This window comes from Tachypleus tridentatus, chromosome 1, assembly GCF_004210375.1.
Source record: "Tachypleus tridentatus isolate NWPU-2018 chromosome 1, ASM421037v1, whole genome shotgun sequence".
Classification (NCBI taxonomy): domain Eukaryota; kingdom Metazoa; phylum Arthropoda; class Merostomata; order Xiphosura; family Limulidae; genus Tachypleus; species Tachypleus tridentatus.
The window spans coordinates 73,929,190-73,953,310 of record NC_134825.1 but is presented as its reverse complement, the minus strand read 5'-3'; the positions used below and the strand labels follow the sequence as shown (position 1 = coordinate 73,953,310).

Below are 24,121 nucleotides of genomic sequence, written 5' to 3'. Positions count from 1 at the left end.
CTATAGGTTTAATTTCACATTCTTATGTTTTCAAACATTTTTAAGATGAAGTACTTTGAGGTATCATAAATATATTGATATACAATTTAATCTTTCCTTTTTATCATTTCTAATTAGAAAGCAGACAAGTTTGTTTGACAGGAAGTGCCACCAGTATTCATTGAGTTTATTTCCCATGTCTTTTGAGTTTTAAGTTTCAAAATTAATTAAGACTACAAAAGTTTAGAAGTTTATTTGTTTAGGTCTTAGGAATTTTAATTCTGTTTGAATACACTTCATAGTGATTTGTAACTAAAAGTAACTAAATAACTGTTTGTTATGAAATAGGTTCAAGAAGTGTATGAGTTTATCCGTGGGCTTCCTGGTTGCTCAGACTACGCAGACGAGTTTCGATCTCAAGAGATTGATGGTCAGGCTCTGCTTCTGCTGAAAGAAGACCATTTAATGTCTGCTATGTGCATGAAGCTTGGTCCAGCTTTGAAGATCTGTGCTCGCATCACTACTCTAAAAGAAGAAACACCAGGAGTTCTGCTTGCCATGTGAAACACTTCTGAAAGCTATCATATGGTATTATCACAATTACAACAGGTTGTGGTGAACACTATTGGCTTTTAAATTTTTTGTTGTGTTGTACAAAGAACTGTGTTCTACGTGTATTCTTTATTGTTGTGTAACTGTAGGTATATTTTATCTTCATTGTAATGTAGTCTGTGTTCATGTGTTACCTGAAAATATAGATTTTGTAGTGCAACGTATAAACTGTTGCAAAAATGAAGGAAAGGTTGATGCTCTAAAGTCATGAATGAATATCTGGATTAATATAAAATCATGTATATCGCACACTGTAATATTAATATAGGAGATATTGTTGATTGTTGCACCTTGTTTTGTGTTAGTCAATGTTGTTGCTTTTATTTCAGTACCATGAATATGATGATTTTAATGTTAAAAACTTCATTGTATTATAGAACTGGTATGTGTCACTAGATTTGGAAACATACTATGCTGTATCATAAATATTAGCTTTTACATTCTTTTCCTTCTCTCTGTCTTTCATATGTTTCTCAAGATCATTCTTAAGAAAAAAATAACGTTAAACAGTGATGTTATACCGATATATGGAATATGCAAGATATTCCATAACAGTAGACATTTTTATATTTTCGTTAATTTTTACTCAGTAATCATAAGAACCCCTGACTGAAAGCTAAGTCTATAATAAATTTGTCCTGCCTAATTAGTTGGAATCAGTATTTCTTTCAAGTATTTTTTGTATGTATTTTTCCTAATAAGGTAATTTGTGTCTGTAGTGTGTATACTTTGTTACATTTTACTTTTCCTGTCCTACCAGATGGCTTGTGAATTAACTGCTCGAGTTTCATTTTTTTCTCTTATTTGAAAATTGATATAAACATCTTACGTTGTGCTTTCATTACTTACATCCGTGCTTTTCATTTTATTGATAGAATTTTTACTTGCTTCTATAGTTTCTTTTCCTTTTACCTCTAAATTGAAACCTATAACAAATAACTAATTGATCATCTTTTGATTTGTTGCATGAAAATTATTTTGTTAGCAGCATTATTTTTAGTCAGGAAGCCAGTACCATGACAATCTGTTTTTTGTTTACTTCTAAAGCTGAAAGAGAAAATTCAAGTAATTTAGAGATTAACACCCTAGATTGCATTACAAAACTTTGTACATTCGGTGATTTTCTAGGGGGGCCTTTTATAAGGATTAACATACAAAAACCTTGTGGCTTTTGTATCCATTAAATGTATTTATTCTCCAAATGTAAATTAAAACAAGAAAAACATTTACTTTGAAAGCTTGCAATCTAAAGCTTAATCAGATTTTAATAAAACTGTAATGTGGGAATAGCATTTAGTGGTGCACAACCCTTCTCCAAGATGTAATAAGTGTGTCAAAGAAAATCATTTGCAAAGCTTGACTTTCAGCTGTTGTATAGGTTGCATGTTTTAGTTATTTGTAGTAGTTTTCATAAACACAGTGGACTATTTTTTGTGGGCCTGGCATGGCCTAGCGTGTTAAGGCGTGCGCTTCGTAATCTGAGGGTCGCGGGTTCGCGCCCGAGTCGTGTCAAACATGCTCGCCCTCCTAGCCGTGGGGGCGTTATAATGTGACGGTCAATCCCACTATTCGTTGGTAAAAGAGTAGCCCAAGAGTTGGTGGTGGGTGGTGATGACTAGCTGCCTTCCCTCTAGTCTTACACTGCTAAATTAGGGACGGCTAGCACAGATAGCCCTCGAGTAGCTTTGTGCGAAATTCCAAAAAAAAACAACTATTTTTTGAAAACAAGTATAAGAAATATAACTGTAGAAACATCTTTTGGAGTTGGTCAAAATACTGACCTTGTAACCATGATAATTATACATGTTATGACTAAATGTTCTAAATATATCTTCATGAAATTTGGCCAGTTTTTGGTAAACACTAAAAAACTATTTTTTTAAATTGGTATTTTTTACTAAATTTTTTTATGAATTTATGAAGTCAAACTTAAACTGTGACTTGAGTGCAAGGTGGTTTTCATATTAAGATTAAAAATACTTAGTTCTCCCATTTCATATGAATAATCTTTAGAACATCCTACTTAAATTTTAATAATTTTTTTTCAGTAAGATTTTGTATTTTATTTATTATTCTACCACTACCTTTTCTCCAAAGCCAGTGGTTGTGGTATATTGTCATCCCATCTATAATACTTTTCCATTTATGGGCAGGGAAGTCTGAAAGTATGTACTAGCACTTCTTACTTTTAATGTATGAATTCAACAAGCAATTTGTAAGTTGTGGGCAAAAAGAAAGAAGCTCCTTACTATCATGAAGGCTCATAATGAATGTTTATGTATTTTGCTTAACTTGAACAACTATGTATCCAACATAAATTATGTTCTACTAGCAGGAAGAGTTCAAAAGCAGGTTATACAGCTATGATTTTGAAAATTTAGATTATTTATTCATTATTTGAGAGCACTAGTCTCTCACCTGAAAATTGTGTTGATATACACATTCAAATGGCAAAATTTTAAACATTTATGTAGATCCATGCATTGCAGCCCATTCATTGTTTTCCATCTCAGGTTACTAGAGGTTGAGGTATGATGATGGTTTTCTTGTACCTGACTTTGCCAAAACTGAGCAGCACTAAACTCCTTTGTAGAGTTGTTAGAGTACATGCTACTGTGAGAAATATGGTATACATGCAGTGAGGCATGCAAGTGTTATGTTTCTTAAATTCGTGGTTGGAAGATGATGAAACTGGTCTGGCTGATTTCAATTGCAAAATGGCAAGTGTTGAGATAACTTCATTAAAAACACCATTCTTTGTAAACAGTACTTGTAATTTAGTCATTGTTAAATTCAAGAAGTGTTTCTTAAGGACTTTTCACACTGAGCATTTCTCAGACCAGAATCTAATCCAAGCTTAAGTTTGATTAATGCCATGCACTTCTTAAACAGACTAATCAGAGTGATTAAACCCCATCATTATTAATATTACTGTTTTATATTGTGATCAACATAAGAAATTATTGTTAACTATGAGAAGTAAGAACTTGTTTTAAAATGTTAATTGATTATTCAGACATATTGGAAAGTTTTACCCATCATTCAATTTCACTTTGTCACTGCATTAAGTTTATCTTTTGAAATATTCTTTTTGATTAACTTTACCCTTGTTATTTAGTTTAAATATCCTAGTTCAACAAATATAAAGCATGGAGGTAGATAAACTTAGCTCTCATCCACAGGGAAAGCATGTACAAATTATTATTCTTCTACCTCCAATCAACAATTCCACTGACCACTCCAGTTTTATTATTTCCACTTGTTTAGTTTTGTAATGATGTCGACCATTTTTTATCGTTTAACTCCCTTGCTATATACCTAACTCTAGGATTAGTAACTACCCTATAAATATATTAGGCTCTCTTTGTAGTTTCAGGTCTTTCAGTAGCTTCGTGTGTTAGTAACTTTTGTTAGTCTTTACATGTAGATTCTTATTTGGAGGATGTTTGAAAATATTTCTCTCCATGGTGGTACACTTTTTCATTCACTAAAAATGGATTGTTATCCCTTACACGAATCTTCTTTGTTTCTATTAACTTGATTGAAAAACTGTTTTTTACTTTGTCTTTTTATGAGGTTAAATAATGTTTCTGAATACAGAACTTGGTATTCTTTGCACTTATCTTTCTTGTTTCATAAGATTATATAATTTCTTTATTCGTTCATATTAACAAACACTGGAGAAACCAGAAAACGCATCTACCCTCCTTGTTCTCAACATCTTAGTATCTGTTGTAAACAACTTTTGTCAACAGCTAGCTATCTCTAGTAATTTTTATAGCCTAACATTTAAATAATGTATGTTAATGGACAACTTTACCTACAGATAATAGCAGTTTATTTGGAATTACTAGTTCAGGTCCCAATCCAAAGGCAGCCTCTCTGACAAAGGCTGATTACAAGTAGGTAGATCATTATCTATGAAACTTTTTATGTTGACCCTTTATGAAACCACTGAACTTTTGTTTACAAAGGCTGATGGCAAAGAGGTAAATTTTTTTTATCTGCAAGACTTTTTTTTAATCCTTTGTGAAAACTCAGTTAACCATGCCTCTTCAGTCTTTGCTACTGCAGTTTTAAGATAGAAACTTTGTTCATTCTGTAAGAGGGCTAGTGTGTATGTTGATTATTTTAAGAGCCCATCTTACCCTTTATAAATACCAAAATTCTTGCTTTAATAATTCATTGGTAAGTTATCACCTTGAAAGTTATGTTAGAATACTAACTGTATGTCTCTTTCTTTTGCTACTTCATTCTGTAATTCTTTACAACTCCTTACTCTTAATGAACTGAAGTATCTATCGATGGAGGATTCAGAAAGTGAGTTCTGAGGCTTTCTCGTGACTATAGCTTTAGTACCATGTTGTCAATGTAAAATTATTGTATGGTGCTAGTTGTTAATGTTATTGTCCTTGATGCATTGGTGAATCACGTTTAAAAATGTGGGAAAAAAAAAGAAAAGGAAAGAAAATTTCCATATATAGTTTTGGTGTTGCGTTGGTTTTATTAGGGAAGTGGGGAAAAATGAAACAGGTTGCGTTATTGTAGCTTAGTTACTCATATTATAAGTGTTAAAAATAAGTGTTGTATATTCTCTTCTGTTTTTACAACTGTGAACATTTGGAATTTAAACACTACTGGTGGACCTTCATTTCATAAATTCAAAATACTTAACATTTATTTACATTTTGAAATCTGTCGTGCAGTGAAATGACAATGTTTAAATATTTTTGTTAGGATAATGTGCATTCCTGAATTGGTATGTGTACTTACAATGTGTATGCTACTTCCATAAGTACTTGTGTATGTGGAAAGAAGGTACTCAAAGATGGAATGCACAGTTTTGGAAGCTTTATACAGTTTATATGTTTTTTATAATATATCTATCAGCTAGAAAACTGCCTGTTCTCATCTGTTATATATGTATTCATTTGAGCTGTATCATAATCAAATGCGAGTACTAATTTAATTTACAAAGTAGTCAGTTTAAATGTTTTCACAGGTGTGTGATTTAAAGATGTTTTGTATGTTTGTGAATTACATATACTTGTTTTCATATATTTTATTTTCATATCTTATAGACTTCATGATAAGTGTTCATAAGTAAACCCGAGTTTCTAGTGACTTAGGAGAATTGGTCAAAGTGTAATTTATTGGTTGAGAGCAGCCAACTGGTAATAGTGAATGTTACTGTCATATATGTAAAATTTGTTACTTGTCAAAACATTTCTTATTTAACATACCAGTTGTCATGAGTTATTTGTATCACTTGTTAACTGTCATAATTTTTTTTACTGTCTTTCATACTAAAGACAAAACCCAGATAGATAAAAACAAAATATTGAGGTAATTTATCTAGATTTGTTTTTGGTATTTGTGAGGTATACTTTCACTTGCTAAGTACAACTGTATTTTAACTTTCCCTTAAAAAGTCAAATAAGATTTTTGTTATTACAATTTGTTTCTTGTTGTGGATGTATTTTATTAAAGAAAGTAATGTAAAGGTGTGTGTGTGTATATGCATGGCATACGTGTGCACGCACACAGTTTTTGTTTTTCACATGCTTGTCTTTTCTCGTTGGATAAAATCAGAAATAAGTTACACACAGGTCTTGTTTTTCAAGTTTACTAGTCTACTCTTTTCATACTCAGTTTCGAACAAAAAATTTTGCACTTGTATATAAAAAGAAAAATTAAATATAGTGATATCTAAAATCACCTTTTAATTTAGAGAAAAAAGACCAGTTAATCTTTAAATATGAATAGAAAGGATGATCGTGTATTGTAAATATTCCAGGTGTTCTCTTAACAACAAATTAGCTAGTTCAACCAGAGATCTATTTATTGACTGCAGAAAACTGTAAGGGAAGAGTATGATATTAGGCTTAGTGAGAGATACAAATAAATACTAAGTGGTGTGCATGTATTTCAGTGTACTGAGCCACATTAAATTCATCGTATGTCTGTAATATTGTTATTAATTGGTATAATGTATGAAAATAAGGTGTTTAGTATTACTATGTTTTTTGTTGGTTTTTCTGTGATCAACGTTAGAATTGACTGTTACTTCTGAGAAATGAGCGCTCGTTTTAAAATTGATTTATTTATTAAATGTAACTACAAATGTGAAAGGAATGCACACTTTTTTGTCAGGTGGACTTAGTTTATCTGAATTGGAAATTAATCGAAAATTATAGCTTAGATTACTAGGTATGTTTATATTACTTAGAGTTGAGGACAAAAAATAATAAAAAAAGCAGTTCTTTTTTTTTAATATTCCAAATTCGTTTTTAGATTCATTAATACGTTTTCTATACAAGTTGTTTATAAAATAGATTGACTTATTTTCACTGAACACTAAAGTACACGCACCTATGGCGCATTATGCTCGTGTACACTGACAATAGGCGAGTGATGTGGCTTCACCTACATCATTGAATTTCTGAGTTTCACGTAACTGCAGAGGTACCAAATGATAAACAAAATGTTGCCCTCCTTTAAAAACTGTTGGGGACCAAACCATCTGTCTGGTCATCCATGCTTGTACTATACTAATATTTTTGTTTCTGTGAAATGAGGTTTGAAGACGAAATTTTGAAGTTTAAATGTTCTTTAACATTTGTTCTTGTTATTTAAATTTTAGTGAGGATTTAAAAAAAAAACTTACCCAGAAAAAATGTTGACAGTTCTATTCCCATAGCCAAGAAGACCGAATGGATTTTATTATATTTATTTTAAACATTTGTTGTAGCACTAACATTTATGTATGTATTGATAACGATGTTTTTCATGTAATTTCAATAGTTCAAATTGTGTTAATTAATTAATACGTAGGATACCGACGTGTAAAATAACACATAGCAAGGTTATCTAAAAAAGCAAGAGCATAACGTCGTTAACTATGATAAATGTATAATCGATTAGTCAGCAGTGAGGTTTTTGTTTGTTTCCTTTCGCCATTTGTTAATAAAATGTAACAAAGTAGTTATGAAATTAGAATAGTAATAACATTTGTCCATTCTGCTCAAATATACGTTGGCTTTAGTAATTTACTAACACTGCCAGAAATGTAACTATTATCTTCAGGTAGGTTTAACAGAGTGAAGAAAACATTTCCATTTCTATTGGTAAAAAGAATGAAGAGCAAATAAAATTCTGCTTTAGATTTGTTTAGAGAACTGTACAAAAATAGTTAAAGATTCAACAGACTTTTGATAGTCAATGCGATAATACTCATTTCCTTAATGTCATTGTGATGTACAAGAACGTTTGTAAAGTGCAGTTTGTTCTTTCTCGTGTGTTTACAAACGCTTTTTGTTGTATGGTATAGAATGGCAGTGTCGTTCCATAACTATATTAATCTTGTGTCGGCTTTTTTATGATTCGGTGGATTTCAAATTTGAAAACAAAATAAATCGGATTTATGAAAATGTGTGTTTTATCTGTGTTTACGGTGCTATCTAACATAATTTCAAAATATTCAAAGCATTTTCGAAATGCACTCGGCTTTCTCGGAGTTTGTAATAGTTATTTCTTGTGTCAGGGCTGATCGCATGACCTTGGAAGGTTAGTGCTAACGTTATTCAATAAATTATATCCTCGGGGATGAGAGTTATATATATTCAATTCTTTCTTCAGAAATCGAGTTTCCCCAGTTCACTTAATTTAAAACACCGTTGTACTTCGCTTCCTTTTGTCACTTTTTATTTTTAACATAACTGTCAGACTAACACTATCTAAACATACACACGTAAAAGAAATCATCAGTTTGTACAGAATTTATAAAGCAGTCTGAGACTTGCCACATTCTAAATAAGTTCCGAATTTGAAGAATCTATTAACTTTGCAGCTCCCATTGTATGAGGACTATTTTGTGTGCTAGGCTGCGTATTGAAAGAGTTAAAGTTCGAAAGCATACTATTTTTTTTTCTTTTTTGCTGTGAACTCTGAAAGTGAAACTCAAGCCTGCCATTCGATTAAGAGTAACCATGTCCACTGATGTGCTGCCTTTCCTCTGGTCATTAGTCTATAGATGTTTGACTATCTTATTGGTTCTCGAACGTTTCATGTTGTGTATCCTCAATCAGACCTTCGAGCCAGTGGCACGGCGGTATATCTGAGTACTTGCAACTTCAGAAATCAGATTTCGATACAAGTGGTGGACAGAGCAGAGATAGACTTTTGTGCAGCTTTGTGCTTAACTACAAATAAATAATGGGAAAAATCGAACCAGTGGCGCAACCCTGATGCATATAAGTTAAATAAAACCTTGAAAGAGTGATTTATATTAGTAGTTGAGCAATGATTAATAGAATACGTTGATGTTGCACTTTAGATTTAAGGTATAGTATTTTTCTTTTTAATGATTTTAAGTGTTTTCATGTACTGGGATGAGCGTACAATCTACTGATTTATATAAAACAGGGGACCTTTTCTTTTGTTTCAAGATTTTACTACCTGTCTTCAAAAATCTGAGATCGATTATAGTTATGATATTCTACATTTCAAAATTTGGAAAGTTATTTTTCTTGTCAAAATACATTTGTATACATTTTGATTTTAACAGAACGATGGTATAATTAAATTATTGAGCAAACATATTTGCCATATTTGTTTTGAGTGTTTTGGTCTATCTTCGGACAAATTTAAACAAAACTAAAGCAAAATCGTACCGTTATAATTTATACACGTAACGGGTTGAGGCCAGGTGGGTTAAGGAGTTCGACTCGTAATCTGAGAATCGCGGTTTCGAATCCCCGTCGTACCACACATGCTCACCCTCTTAGCCGGGGGGCGTTTTAATGTGTCGGTCAATCCCACTATTCGTTGGTAAGAGTATCCCAAGAGTTGGCGGTGGGTGGTAATGACTAGTTGCCTTCCCTTTCGTTTTACACTGCTAAATTAGGGACGGCTAGCACAGATAGCCCTTGTGTAGCTTTGCACGAAATTGAAAAAATAACCGTAACTGGTTGAATAACAGCTATGGTATGATGTGGCATGGAGTCTACGAGGTAATGGAAGTTGTTTTATGGGCGGTTTCCTTATTCAGTCATTACTGTATACAACGTATGTAGAGGATTGTGATAGTGAATGTGTCTTTAAAGTTCGTCCCCACAGATGCTACATCGAATTTAGCTCCGAGGACTGTGGAACCCACGGGAATCGCCTGAAGTTTTAGTCATATTTCTTAACCCATACACACAAGTTGGACAGAATGGATGAGAACATTATCGTCTTGGAAGTAGCTGTTCCCATCAGAATGCACATGAAGCATCGCTTGGTGTAATTAAACAAAAGTTATACTAAGGTAACCCATGACATCCATTCTGCTTTCTTAAGATGCCTGTGGTATGCTAGGATAACGTGCCCAAAGCTATAACTCCACCACCAGAAAATTAAACAGTCGGGACCATACAGTAGGGGCTAGTTATTCTTGTTGTCTACTCCAAATCTGCAGTCTCCCATTGTGTAAAAAAGGATACGAGGTCATTCAATGGATCACATAACCATTCAGCAGTCCTTATTAATTCTATATTTATATTCTTTAGATCACTGAAAGCATTTTTTTCTTGTTACTAAGTGAGTCAATTAGTTTATAAACAACGATCTCCTACTATCGTAGTCCATTTGTTGCAACGTTCTTCGCTGGGTAGCGGCTAGAGATGAATAGAAATAGCCCTTACTGACCCCGTCGCACCAAACATGCTCGCCCTTTCAACCGTGGGGGTGTTTTAATGTGACGGTCAATCCAACTATTCGTTGGTAATAGAGTAGCTCAAGAGTTGGCGGTGAATTAGGGAAGACTAACGCAGATACCCCTTGAGTAGCTTTGTGAAATTCAAAACAAACAGCCCTTATTTAATGGTTGTCAGATGTTTGTTGACGATTGAATTTTACTATCCATCTAACCTACTTTCTTCTCTTGCTGTCATTACGTGTTTGCGGCCCCAGTTCCCTCTCACAGTAGATATTTAACTTTTTTCAAGATCAACTCAACAACAGGTGTCTTGGAGCAGCCTATCGATGACAATTTTGGACAATGTTGAGTCTGTTAAATGTGCAAATTGATCACCTTAACCCATCTTGTGATCAATCTAATTTGCACTTAAAGCTCAGGCTAGACCTAAGTCTGAAAGGATACATGTAGTTTCTAATAAAATGACTACACCCTTTGTCTACGACCTGCATTCAAAACTAGTTGAAATAACTTGCTCGTCGCTACTATAAGAATAATACAGCCGCGGTAACAATTTCAAAATGATCAAAGTTCAAAGCTTTAAAATGAAAACGAAATATTGTTTAATGAACTATCACAAATAGTTCGTATACACCACTTCAAACAGTTAAGAGTTAATCAGAGTTTTCAATATGTGACTGTGTCCAGGCACAAAAGGTAATTGTCAGTGTAGTATGCCCACTTTGCTGGCATATGGAACTAAAAGAGATACCCTAGTTTCACATTTAGCTGTTTGTACAGTATCAGAGCGCATGGAGACCCACAGAAATATATTCTACGAGAGGCAAGTCATGTATGTTAGGGGACTAGGTTTTACAGTGTAAGCCAATAGACTACAAGAATGTGTTTAAAACTTAAACACAAATTTACAATTGGGTAAAACTTACTAAAAAAGTATATAGTTAACTAATATGTTATGTTTACAACATAACACATGCAGTTTTTTTGTGCAGTATAAGAATGAGGCAAACTCTTCATCTTTTTCCTTCCTGTGGGCGCCATATTAGACGGAGTGTACAAGATCATGATTGAGGGGGAAACGTCCCAGAAAACCGACACAGATATATGGAAGACAACAGTTTGGTTATTCGTCAGCTGAACGAAGCAAGTCATTGCGTTCTGATAATCACGCTTGACGAGACTTGTGGCCATTCGGCAAACTCACTTTCGTACCGTTGCTTATGTTGTCGAAGGCCCTGTAGAGTGTCAACCATTGTTAACAATCCCGAAAGATGACCGCTACTCGAAAGTAGAACTTGACACAAGCGGTGGGTCGCAGCTTCCCCAAGGTGGACCAACGGATGGGAGCAGCAAATGAGCTACTTACAAACACTCACAACAAGGTAAGAAGACAGAATTTAGCAGCATCACGTTTAATTTATGAATTGGATATAACGTAGAAATCCGATAAAGACAGAATGTGTTTTTTGTTTAGCATATTAATATTTGTTGTTATTCCGCTTACTTGAAGTAGCGAAATGAATATTTTTCGTGTGTTATTTACTAACTTTGTAAAACTACTATGTAGTTTCGTGAGCTTTTGGAAGGAAATACATCAAAATAATAGATAATTAAGAAAAATGTATAAACACACAAGACATTTGGTCATATTCATACTTTACTAAAAGATTTCTCGAGCCAAAAGACCGGTGTTACATGACGAAATGCTGAAGTTACGGACCCATACAACATTCACTGTTGGGTTGTATATGTAAAACACAACAGGAGTCGTAAAAAAGCGATTGAAAGAAAACGTTTTCCTGTTTGTCATTTATGCCTTAGATAACAAAATAATAATCTGTAAAACATATTATTCGTTAGCGTGTAATAATTAAAATATTTGAAAAGTTTTCCTACTATCGTCTTCAGGCAAACTTAATTCTTTTTTCATAAAAAAACAAAACTTGAATAAGATGTTATATGCACTTATTTGCCGTTATTTTATAATTATTTTCAGTAAGGTTAAAGCGCTAAATATTCTTATAATTTACAAGCCGGTTCCTATGTTTTAAAGCTTATTTTGCACGATTTGAAAATTTCCCTTTAAAAATAATGTTTTAGTAGATTTTTTGATATAAAAAATATTTGTTGAAATATTCGTTTGTTTTTTAAAGATGCATTTCTAATGTCTGAACTGATGGTGGTGTAATTAGAGAACAAAACTGGTGAGCACATACGTTTTCACCTATTCTCCCGTCATCATCTCCATGAATTCTGCAAAAAAAAACACAAAAAAACGCGCAATTATAAAAATAGCATAAAATACTGAGGTCTCTAGGAAACAAGAATATTAAAACATAATTATTCTAATATTTTCAATGTTGATCTGATGACACGTATAACTAAATCTTGCACTTCCAATTTTGTATACATTTTATACTATTTAATACTGATGAATGCTTCAAACAATGCATTGAATATATTTTGGGAGGAAGATTACAACGTTATTTTGTCATTCACAAGGTGTGTGATTGTTGGCAGTTGGAAATAAAAACAACCTGGCAAAGTTTTTGTTTCGTACAACTGCATAAAACAGGTAAAGAATAGTTTGAATGTATAGCGTTATAACTAAGATAAGACTACTGTTATCTAATAATATTAAGCAGTCTCTTCAGTTTATTATTATGCAAATTGAACATTTGATGGTCAGTTCTCTGGTTTAAAATGTCAATAATTGGCCATTCAGCTTAAGTTGCGCTCATAAATGACCATTTGGTAGAAATGTCGTTACATCTTTACAGCTTTGAGAGGGGTGGTGCAAAGATATCTTACCAACATTCTGATTTGAAACAAGCAACCCTCCTGTCAGGCTTCATCTGCTAGTTTCAAATCAGAATGTTGGTAAGATATCTTTGCACCAGTCCTCTCAAATATTTGTTTCCAAAATATATTAATGTCTGAAGCAGTGGATATCAAGCAGTGGATCTTCCATGAACATCACACAAGTGTTTGATAAAATACGAGTCCAGTGAGCGTGCATGTCATTTATTTGGTCTTTTTTTTAAATTATATATCAACCTGTTTAGTACAGTGTAGACTGGTATCATCATTCTTTAGATTAAGTTAAGGGCCAATTGCAACAGCAATTGGTGGCATAAAGTTATAGGGTGTGGTCTCTATTGTATCAAAATGCAGAACATAATTCATTCGTCGATACTTATTTCTACCTTCCAGTTACACTTCACCATCTCGATGTACGTAAAATGAAGGTTTAATTTGATTCCATGATTTTAAGGTCAGAATAAGTTTGCCATCTGGCTGCAGGAATAAACTCAGAATATTGCACTAACTGATATGGCGACCATGATCCTTGTCTGTACCCTAATAAATACAGGATCCATATTTTTAACATCGTTAGTATTTATAACTGCCTGTACACTAATAGGTATTCATGTTTATAACTTTCTGTGCACTGATATGGCGTCCATGTTAATAACTGTTGATATGACGTCCACGTCTAGCTTTTGCGGGTTATGAGCAATTGATCTCAGAGTATTTACTTTATACGATTGCGTCGATCCAAAATTCTTGGATAGCCGTTGAATAAGTGTGTTGATGTTCAATCAGGAATCTGCTCTGTACCATTGATTTGGAAACAGTTAACATAATTATATAATTATTTGATCACATTTTCATTTCTTACCCATCTCGGGCACGATAAGTTGACCCCAGTTAGATAATCAATAGTATTATTAGCCTATTGTTTAACCTTGGATTAAAAGGGCTTGTTTTTTTCGTTAACGTTCATTCATCTTTCGCAGAGTCTAATATTATAAAGTGTTTGACGTTGTCTGTTTTTGTGTCATCGTTGCTTAGATGGTTGTAAATTTCAAATTTGATGGAAGGTCTGTTTTGTATACGGCTCGGCATGGCTGGGTGGATAAGGCACTCGACTCGTAATCCGAGGATCGCGGGTTCCAATTCCCATCACACCAAACATGCTCGCCCATTCAGCCGTGAGGGCATTATAATGTGACGGTTAATCCCACTATTCTTTGGTAAAAGAGTAGCCCAATAGTTGGCGGTGGGTGTTGATGACTAGCTGCCTTCTCTCTAGTCTTACACTACTAAATTAGGGACGACTAGCGTAGATAGCCCTCGTGTAGCTTTGCGCGAAATTCAAAACAAACAAACTGTTTTGTACATGCTTCTTGCTTTTGGTATCTCTGGTTCGTATCGTTAACCAATGTATCCATGGTTACAACATGAACACGTGTATTGATACAAAACAAGAGAACTTTTAGAAGGAGGTATTTTATTGTTGAAAAATATAAAATTATATATTCGTTTGTTCGGTTTGAAAATGTCTTAGACTGACTTAATAATAAGCAACTGTAAAATGTTCTTGACTATATCCTATATTAGTCCTCATAGCATTAGACTAAAATGATAACACCAATATGATAGGACATTTAGGAACGTTGAAGTATGGAATCTTGAGAGCGCAGATTATTTATTAAGATATTCAAAAATACTTTTATTGATGAATAACAGGGAAAGGCATTTTTGATCAAGTATTTTTTATACTGATTACTTCATCATAAAAAGTTATAGTAAGAATTAATAAATTTGTAAAATCTGAATTGGATTACTTTAATACTTGACTGTTACAAAATGAGTTTAATAATGTGTTGAAATGACGACACAGACAAGAAAATGTTAGTTTGTGGTAATATGAAGTTTTGAAGACCTCTAGATAAGAAAACAACAACTGTGATTTCGATTCTTTTTCCTTCAACTGTAAACTTGATATTCTTGTGTATAGAATTTAAACAGTTTTGTAATTTTTTGACATGGCCCTGTTCACCGAATACAATGTGTTACCAGTATATATCTCTTACAGACTAAAGGCCTAAATTCAGACGAACATGACTGCAACCAACTGGTTGAGTGATAAGATAAAAATTAAAATTAGGTAACATAGGTGCAAGTGTCCGACTCTTCGAAGCAGTTTCACGTTCCTTTAACGACACTTTAATGTACGTATAATCATTTGCATCAACTTACTTTGTTTGGCCGCTTTGGATTTGTTCGATGGCTGTTTAAAGGTATGAAACATTAAGGTGTCCTTTTTTTAGGGTTACCTATATTCTTTGAACAAGTTTAAGCCTTGTGATATACTTGAAAATGTTAACTTAGACAAAACTACGTGAAACCACTACACATAGGCTGAATAATCAGCCATTTGCACTTCACATCACAAAAATGACCATTGGATACAATATTTTGATAACAGCACTGATTATTTGTATTTAATCGGTAGCGTTGAAACAATATTAACTTCGAAGCAGCAACTACGATTAAAAAAAACAAAAACCAACAAAACATCAAACGAGAAGGATGTATACACTTTCCACTATACTAAGTATTTGCAAAAGTTCAGATATTTTGAAATGTACTAGATACATCTCTGTTGGGTCCCTGAAAGTGTTCTGTTTCAAGAGTAAATAAAACCAAAATTAAGAGTAACAAATATGTGTTTCATGCTTTTCAAGTTCATGTGTTGTGCTGAGATTAGTGGCAAACGCACGTATTACTGATGTCACGAGAGTACAAATTGTAACGTTATCCATCTCTTATGTGACGTAATTCTTGTGTTTATTCAATGACTAACAGAAAACATATTACAATATAGAGGTGCGGGTGATTAAAACAGGTGGAATCTAAAGGCCCTCTGGGCCTGGCATGGCCAAGCGTGTTAAGGCGTGCAACTCGTAATCTGAGGGTCGCGGGTTTGCATCCCAGTCGCGCCAAACATGCTCGCCCTTTCAGCCGTGGGGGCGTTATAATGTGACGGTCAATTCCACTATTCATTGGTAAAAGAGTAGCCCAAGAGTTGGCGGTGGGTGGTGATGACTAGCTGCCTTCCTCCTAGTCTTACACTACTAAATTAAAGACGGCTAGCACAGATAGTCCTCGAGTAGCTTTGTGCGAAATTCAAAAACAAATAAACAAACAAAGTGAAGGCCCTCTTTCGGGGGAATGAGTTAGTATAGACTAACATTTCGATTCCTCAGAATGGAATATATGTTGCTGATATTTTTTCAGTGTTCATTAAAATTACCTAATATTGTAACATTACAACACAAGGTAGTTATATTTAAAATATTTACCATCAAAGTCAACAGTACCGCTACCGTCAGTATCGATTTCTGCGATCATCTCGTCCAGTTCATCTTCCGTGAGTTTATCATCCAGGGCTCTGAGAATGTCTCTAAGATCAGATACATTGATGTACCCCTGGCCCTCTTTATCATACATCCGGAAGGCTTCACGCAGTTCTTCTTGCATGGCTTCAGCATCTTCCTCTACTAGAAACCTTGCAGCCAAAGCCACGAACTCTTCAAACTCCAATTCTCCACTACCTAAATTAGTATTCTACTGTTCAATTATATTTATTAAATATATTAGTTTAAAAATCTATCGCCCTATGATGATATCTACTCAATGATTCAAGATTGAGTGAATTTCTAAAACTAAACCACACATGGGATCAATTGCAGATCCAAGATGAATATCCAAAATTATCAATTTTAGATCCATTTGAAAGCTTTAAAAGTGCATGGTGCATGCATATTGGAAAGCCTTATTTAGTTTTTAGAAGTGTACTACTAATTATAAACATTAATAATGTTATTCAAACAACTACAAAATGTACTTATTTTCAATTAATCAAATTCTGTTGACCAAAACATCTTGAATTCGAAAGTGTTCTTTTGAAAATCCATTTTGAAACAATTTTCAATAATTTGTCACACAATTATAAGAAAATTGAATTTATTTAACACGAAATTCCGAAAGTACCATCTTGATCTATCTCGGAAATCAGGTCTTTCAGGTCCTTTTCTTCAAATGTTTGGCCTAAGGTCCTAAGGATAGTGGATACCATGTTGGTATGAATAACTCCTTTTTTGTCCCGATCAAACATGTCGAAGGCCTTTCGCAACACTGCAAATAATAACATATTTTTGACTGAAGTCTCTAATAGCAGTGCTTATAAACTGTGCAACAAAACCAGAAGAAAACTGAAAACAAATGGCATCGGTAAGTTGTTGTTTTGAATTACGCACAAAGCTATACAATGGGCTATCTGTGCTTTGCCCACCACGGGTATCGAAACCCGATTTTTAGCGTTGTAAGTCCACAGACATACCGCTGGGCCACTGGGGGGCGTATCTGTAAGTGCAGAAGCATTTGAACCTCAAAGTTAATTTGTTCATCATCACAACCATCACGTGTGTGTGGTTACCAAGGAAAATATAAACTGAACCTACAACTAACATGCATTTGGATGAACTTGGCGCAGATAGCCTAGCTGCTTTGTGCCATAAAACACTAAATCAATCAATCAATTGGATGAACTTTACATGATTTTCAACGAATAGATATAGATATGAGTGGTTTTCGTCTATTGTTATTAACGTTGTTTTTTTTAAACTTATTTATAGCAATTAAACTATGTGTATTTGCATTAACCACATTTAAAACAGTAATATATATTTTTATTATGAAGATATGTACAAATGCTAACCGCTCTTCTTTTCGTTGTTTGAATAAATTATCTGTACTAGTAACCGTTACATAACTTTCATCTATAAACATAAAATTCAGTTCTACGTATTCGTAATTCTGCCAGTTCTACGGTAGGTTTGCTTTTCACACAGTCCCATACTCTATCTGGTAAAATGAATGCACAAACCATAATAATTAAGTTTCGTTTGCTTTTTGATATTCGCGCAAAGCTGGTTGTTTGTTTGTTTTAGAATTTCGCTCAAAGCTACCCAAGGGTTAACTGTGCTAGTCATCCCTAATTTAGCAGTGTAAGACTAGAGAATAGGCAGCTAGTTATCACCACCCACCGCCAACTCTTGGGCTACTCTTTTACCAACGAATAGTAGGATTGACCGTCACATTATCACGCATCTACGGCTAAAAGGGCGAGCATGTTTGGTGTGACGAGGATTCGAACCCGCCACCTTGAGATTACAAGATAAGCTCCCTGATCACTGGCCATGCGGGGCCTTGCGCAAAGCTGTTCGAGGCCAATGTGCGGTAATCGTCCACGTATTTGAATTCACACACGAGAGGGAAGCCAGTTAACAGTACCCATGGTGAACTCTTGCGTTAGTACTACCTGACCGAATAGTGAGGATGTTCCGATGAATTAGACAACTGAAGGAGTGTGTGTGTTGACTGTTTTCTTATAGCAAAGCCACATCGAACTATCTGTTTAGTCCATCGAGGGGAATTGAACCTCCAATTAAAGGAAAGTCACGCGCTTTCACTGCCTCAAAAGGTGGCTCGTGTGAATCGCTTTCTTTCAAAGTTTTGTTGCTTTAGTTGATGTTTAATTAGATAAGAAAATGTTGAAACTGGAGAAATTAAATGTGATCCATAATCAAATAATGTTCAGTCTTTATTACGTGCTTTATTTATCTAAAGTGTTTGTCTTGGACTGGGGAAAAATAAAACCAAAACATAGAACATGTTAGTACCGTGTAATATATATATTCACTCACCATTTCTTCACTTTAAATTGTTTTCAGTAATAACATATTGACCGTAAGTAAAGTAACGCATCTTGGATACTTTTACACTACACCCTTTTAAATATATACTTCTCGACACTGATAAAATCCTTACATTTCTTTTAAAGTTTTAACTACAAACACTGTATTTAGGGTTTAACTTCTGTATGGGACTTGGCATTTTCTTGCAAGAATTTTAACACACTTTATTCAGATTGTACCATATGCCTCCACTTAACTCGCATATACTAGCCTTAACCTTTGCCAAATATGGCTTACCAGAGGTTTAGATCACTCCAGTGTGAGACTCTATTTATCTTACCAATCCGAAATAGCTACATTGGTGACGGGTAACGAAGAAAACTAAACAGAATATTCTGTTGAACAGCAGCCCTTAGTTTACGGGGAGACAGCTAAAATGATAAGCTAAAGCTAGCAACTAACAGCGCCTTTCGTTATTGGTATTTAACATTAATGATTATAATTAAGACAAAATAGAAAGTAATTAGGTTTTATGTGTTTTGTTTAGCGAAATAAAGTTATTAGGAGTACAACAGTTCTTTAAGCGCTGACTATGTTTCTTTAATTGAAATTATATAAATATTTTTGTATATAATGTGGGTCTTACATGTAGATATAATTAAGGGTTTCTGTCAAGTAAAGAGATTTAACGCATTCCAAAGATATGAGCACAATTGTTTTTATAATGATGCATTTTAATTCGTTGTTTATTCAGAAGAGCGATTTTGACTGTTATTCTTTATACACAAGGTTAGAGAATTAGATATCGTACTTATTGGAATATTTCTGTTCAAACAGAAAACCGATAACAACAACAAAAACTCGGTTAGAATTGTCAACAAAGTTATTTACTCCAAAATACTAACACTCGCGTTAACTGGAACAAACCCAAGAAAGCGACTTAAGACTCACTCTTGTTATAGGTCTGAGTAAGTTGTTTCTGTGGCAAACAATGAAATATTATGAATGAAAACAGAACGTCTTGTTTGCTAATGTTCCAGCTATTACAATATCTGTAATTCAGGTGTATTTCTATACTAATTGTCATTGCTTTCCGTAAAGGCGTTATTTGCACATCTTGATATTATATTAATTAATCTGCTATTTGTTGTTGTTGTTGTTTTTTTCTTTTTTTGGTGTGAATCGTATGAACTATTTACGCTCTGTCCACAGCTGGAAATCGAATCCAAGATTTTTGTGTTGCAAGTTCAAAGGTTTATCGGTGACTCACTGGAAGACAATCCACTAGTTAACGCTTTTATGAATTTAATATGGACCTCATATTAGCTTAATTTACAAACCGAATTTGAAAACGCAGTGAAGAAATCGATCGGAGAAGGAAACAAATAAATAAGGAGGACTAACGAATATCAAAACATTTTAGTTTCTGTGAGGAATCTCTTATAAATCCTCTTGCATCACAAATAATTCGAAACAAAACATTACCTGATTTTTTTTCCTGTTCCTGGCATGGCCAGGTTAACCGGTTAGGACGCTCGACTCGTATTCAGATGTTTACGGGTTTGAATCCCCGTCACACCAAATATGCTCGTCCTTTCAACCGTGTGTGGGGGTTATGTAACGGTCAATCCCACTATTTGTTCGTAAAAGAGTAGCCCAAAAGTTGGCGGTGTGTGATGATGACTGCTTACATTGCTAAATTAGGGACGGCTAGCGCAGATATATATATATAATCCTGGTGTAGCATTGCGAGAAATTTAAACAATAATTTTCTTATTCCTTTTCATTTCTAGCAGTTTGTTTCAAATCTCAAATAACTGACATTTTTTAAAATAACTGTTACTTTCATTCTTAATTTAACATGAGATGAAAGAAAACGTAAAACCCGTTTTCAGACATGTGTCTAACAAACTGTAACTCTTCAATTTTTTTTGGTATGAAAACATTTCATAACCATACAAAGCAAGACAGAAGAAACTCCTAACTCGAACGTTGAAAGTTAGCGGAACGTGTCACACGATAACGATTTTGATGTTCTCAAATTCCACTGCTGTTTCTCGCGTTTAGCAACTCGCTACTTTCTCTAACCTAAAACATTTTACTCTTAAAAATGGTCGAATAAAGTCAATAAGTTGCAAAATAGCACAAGCTTAAAGAGTAGAATCTTTCTGCCTTTGTATACATTACTGCTTTCTTTTTTCTTAACTAAGAAAATATTTTATATTTAAACGGAATATCTTCTCTTGTTAACAAATCAATTTCTATCTTCAACTTTACCTTAATCACCATAATTTTAATGTGATGAGATTCCTAACATAATAAGTTTTAAAGCTAAACATGGAGATAAAGCTAAACAAAATACATTGTTACGATATGAACGACACCTCAGTCACGTTATGTAAAAAAAAAGATCTTTCTTATATATATATATGTTATGCCTACTACTAGATATACTGGATACACTCACAACGTCATATGAAATTTTGCCTTTAGCTTGTAAAGATTATTCGTCCTTTACTCAATGAATAATTCAAGAGTTATTGATCTTATGGTTTTCAATATATTTTTTTGAAGTACAGTAAACTGGCATCTTGCCATAAAAGCAAGTAATTGGTCTGGATTTTCGGATTTTCGCTTTGTAATTTCTCAAGATTCACATATCCTTTCACATTACTCTTGCACAAAAACACGTTTCAAGGCTATAATTCTACTGAAAATGAAAGCTACTTGATGCAAGCTGATCTACAACACGAAGAAGCCACCAAAAATGCGAGGAGTAGCTAGCAGTTATAACTTCATAGCGTGTAATATTTCAGATTTGAACGCTTAAATTCACGAATGGACAAGCACTGGGTTCGTCATCTTAAACGTGTATCTATGGTTTCTTCACTATACATCCTAATCATATTTAAGTACACAACATTTTTCTTGTTACTCATCTTTTATACCCAAAGATTGAAGTTTGAATGATATCCAATTTAAGTGGAAGAACAATCCTGAAGCTTTATATATGTATATTTGTATTACTTTCATAAATGTCATATAGTACTGATTTCATCGCTTATCTACAACTAATGTATAGAACTAGAAATACTGATTGATTCATATATATATATATGTATTGATACACATATATTCACATACATGAGTATGACATAAAATATAAATCTGTGCAGTATTGATAAAGAAAACGGCATTGAAAAATTTGGTTATAATTATTTGAGACCTTAGGTAATGCAGATATTTAACAAACAGAAAAACAGTTTATTTTCCCAGAAATAAAATATTTACTTACTCTGAATTTGTTCTTTACTAAGATCTTCAGCCTGTAAAATTTAGAAAAATAAATTACTAATAAATATATAATGATAGGTAATATTGACAGTGAAAATTCTGTAAAAAAAAAAATCTTACTGCGGCCATGTTGTTTACAGATGAATGGTGGTACGCAGTATTTTCTAGTAGTTCTTGTACCACAGATGAGAGAGGAATAAATGGACCTCAACTATCTATAATTTCCAATTTTCTGGTGATGAAGCTGCAAAGGCTGATGGGATACGTTTTGCGTCAACATTTTTAAACAGAAGTGGGACTAGAGAACCTTTTTAGGCTCGGCACGTGACCAGTTCGTGAAACAAAACCTCTGCCCTATCCCGAAGACTCGTTTGACCTGGCTATTTTTATCCTCTTCATATTTACAAGTGTTCTCCACATGTTCTTTGGGATAGTGGATAGGAATTTGAGACAGTAGCAAGCCAGAACGATAAGAGAAGCTGTTAATATTAATTTTGTCGTCGATAGTTAATCAGCCATGCATGAAACTTCAGTTTATGAAACGACAAATGTTTAAGTTGTTAATCGAAACTCAATTTTGTATTTTGTTTTATATTTATGTTGTCATAAAACAAGAGGGCACTAGTCTTCTAGTTTTGTTTTTTTCTCTATCAGTTCAGATTACGTCAAAACGAACTTTAGTAAATTCAAAACGCTTGATAAATCTTCTAGTATGTATAATTAGTTTCCTAGATTTTTTTGAATTGAAAAAATATTTCAGACTATTTAGACGAGTCATTGAAGGCATCACTACAGTTTTAGAAAGTTTGAGTAGATAAACAATTTATTGTTAAAACGCATTTGAAATTTTAGGAAAATAAACATGTTTGAAGAGATTCATTCTCTGTCACATTACAAAACGAAATAGAACAAGATTGTCAGAACTAAAATAAGAAACTCGCCTGTACACGTGCACGCCTATGTTTCTCTAACTAGTCTTCATTACAGTTTTGAAATGTTACATTACCTTCTAAATCATTTTTTTAGAAGACAACTCGGTATAGGACACCAGGTTTTGGACTGATGGCCATAATCGATTGCTCGAAAGTATGGAGCTATATTAAAATAACAAATTCTGTCACTTGTTGGCAGATCCAGTTCATAGAGAATATCAAAACATTTGGGCGTCTCGATACTGCAACTTTGAAATTACCGAGATCAAATTGGCTAGGAACTTGATAATTAGCAAGCTGAATTTGTTTCGATAACAGTTCTATATTTCATTTCGACTGTTTAAGCAAGTTGAACTATCGCATAAATTAATAACAATATGGCATTCACAAATATTTGCCATAAAACTTTATTTTCCTTTTATATGCAGTTCAGTTTAAATATAATTTCAACCTATAGTCTCTCAAAGAACAAAATGGCTGTGCCATTGCAGGTTCTCTTTTACGCTATTTAGTATCAGGGTTTGCGTAAATATTAACAACCGTGCATAGTGTTTCTATATAAAAAAAAACTTATTGTTTTGTTGATTTCGGCAATTCCTTATTTGAGGATTTTTTTTTTTTTTAGAGAAGGTAAAGAAATGTTCTAAATTATGCATGTTAGATTAATAGAATATATTTACCTGGAAAACGTATGTTGCAAAGAATTTGCAACTTGCATAACATTTCTTAGTTTGCAGCTTTTCACGGTCTAAACTGGGGGTCTAAACAGTTTGAGTTACCATGAAACACAAAATGTTAGTACTTTAACGTCGACAAACGAAAATGAGCTAACATCAAAGTAGTACTTTTTGTTTATCATAGAATAACGAAAAGGGTTTTTAAAAAAAATTATCAGCCAATATAAATTGTCAATCAGAAACGAAATTTGTTTTTCGCGTTTGTTACATTAAGAATATTCAACAAAAGTGTTTATTTTCAAACGATTATTCTAATGACAAACATTTGATACAGTTAACAAAATTTTGAAATCAGTTAGGAATTTGAATCGTTATTGACAA

At 33.5% G+C, this 24,121-nt stretch overlaps 2 protein-coding genes across 11 annotated transcripts in view; one reads left to right on the top strand and one right to left on the bottom strand.

The window, feature by feature from the left end:
• LOC143252458 (uncharacterized) overlaps positions 1–11,819 on the top strand; it is a 67,183-nt gene extending 55,364 nt beyond the window's left edge. For all 10 annotated transcript variants that reach the window (XM_076504696.1, XM_076504651.1, XM_076504675.1 and 7 more), the window contains one exon: positions 328–11,819. In XM_076504696.1, coding sequence (XP_076360811.1) covers positions 328–543 — 216 coding nt within the window. In that variant the 3' untranslated portion in view covers positions 544–11,819. The remainder of the gene's footprint in view (positions 1–327) is intronic.
• A 108-nt stretch (positions 11,820–11,927) lies between these two features.
• On the bottom strand, positions 11,928–22,382 carry LOC143252490 (troponin C-like). The gene is made up of 5 exons (XM_076504710.1): positions 22,252–22,382; positions 22,133–22,163; positions 17,132–17,275; positions 16,441–16,692; positions 11,928–12,541 (listed from the first exon to the last, which is right to left on the bottom strand). The coding sequence occupies exons 1-5, from the start codon at positions 22,258–22,260 to the stop codon at positions 12,513–12,515; spliced, it is 465 nt and encodes a 154-aa protein (XP_076360825.1). The 5' UTR covers positions 22,261–22,382; the 3' UTR covers positions 11,928–12,512.
• Between the last annotated feature and the right edge of the window lie 1,739 nt (positions 22,383–24,121).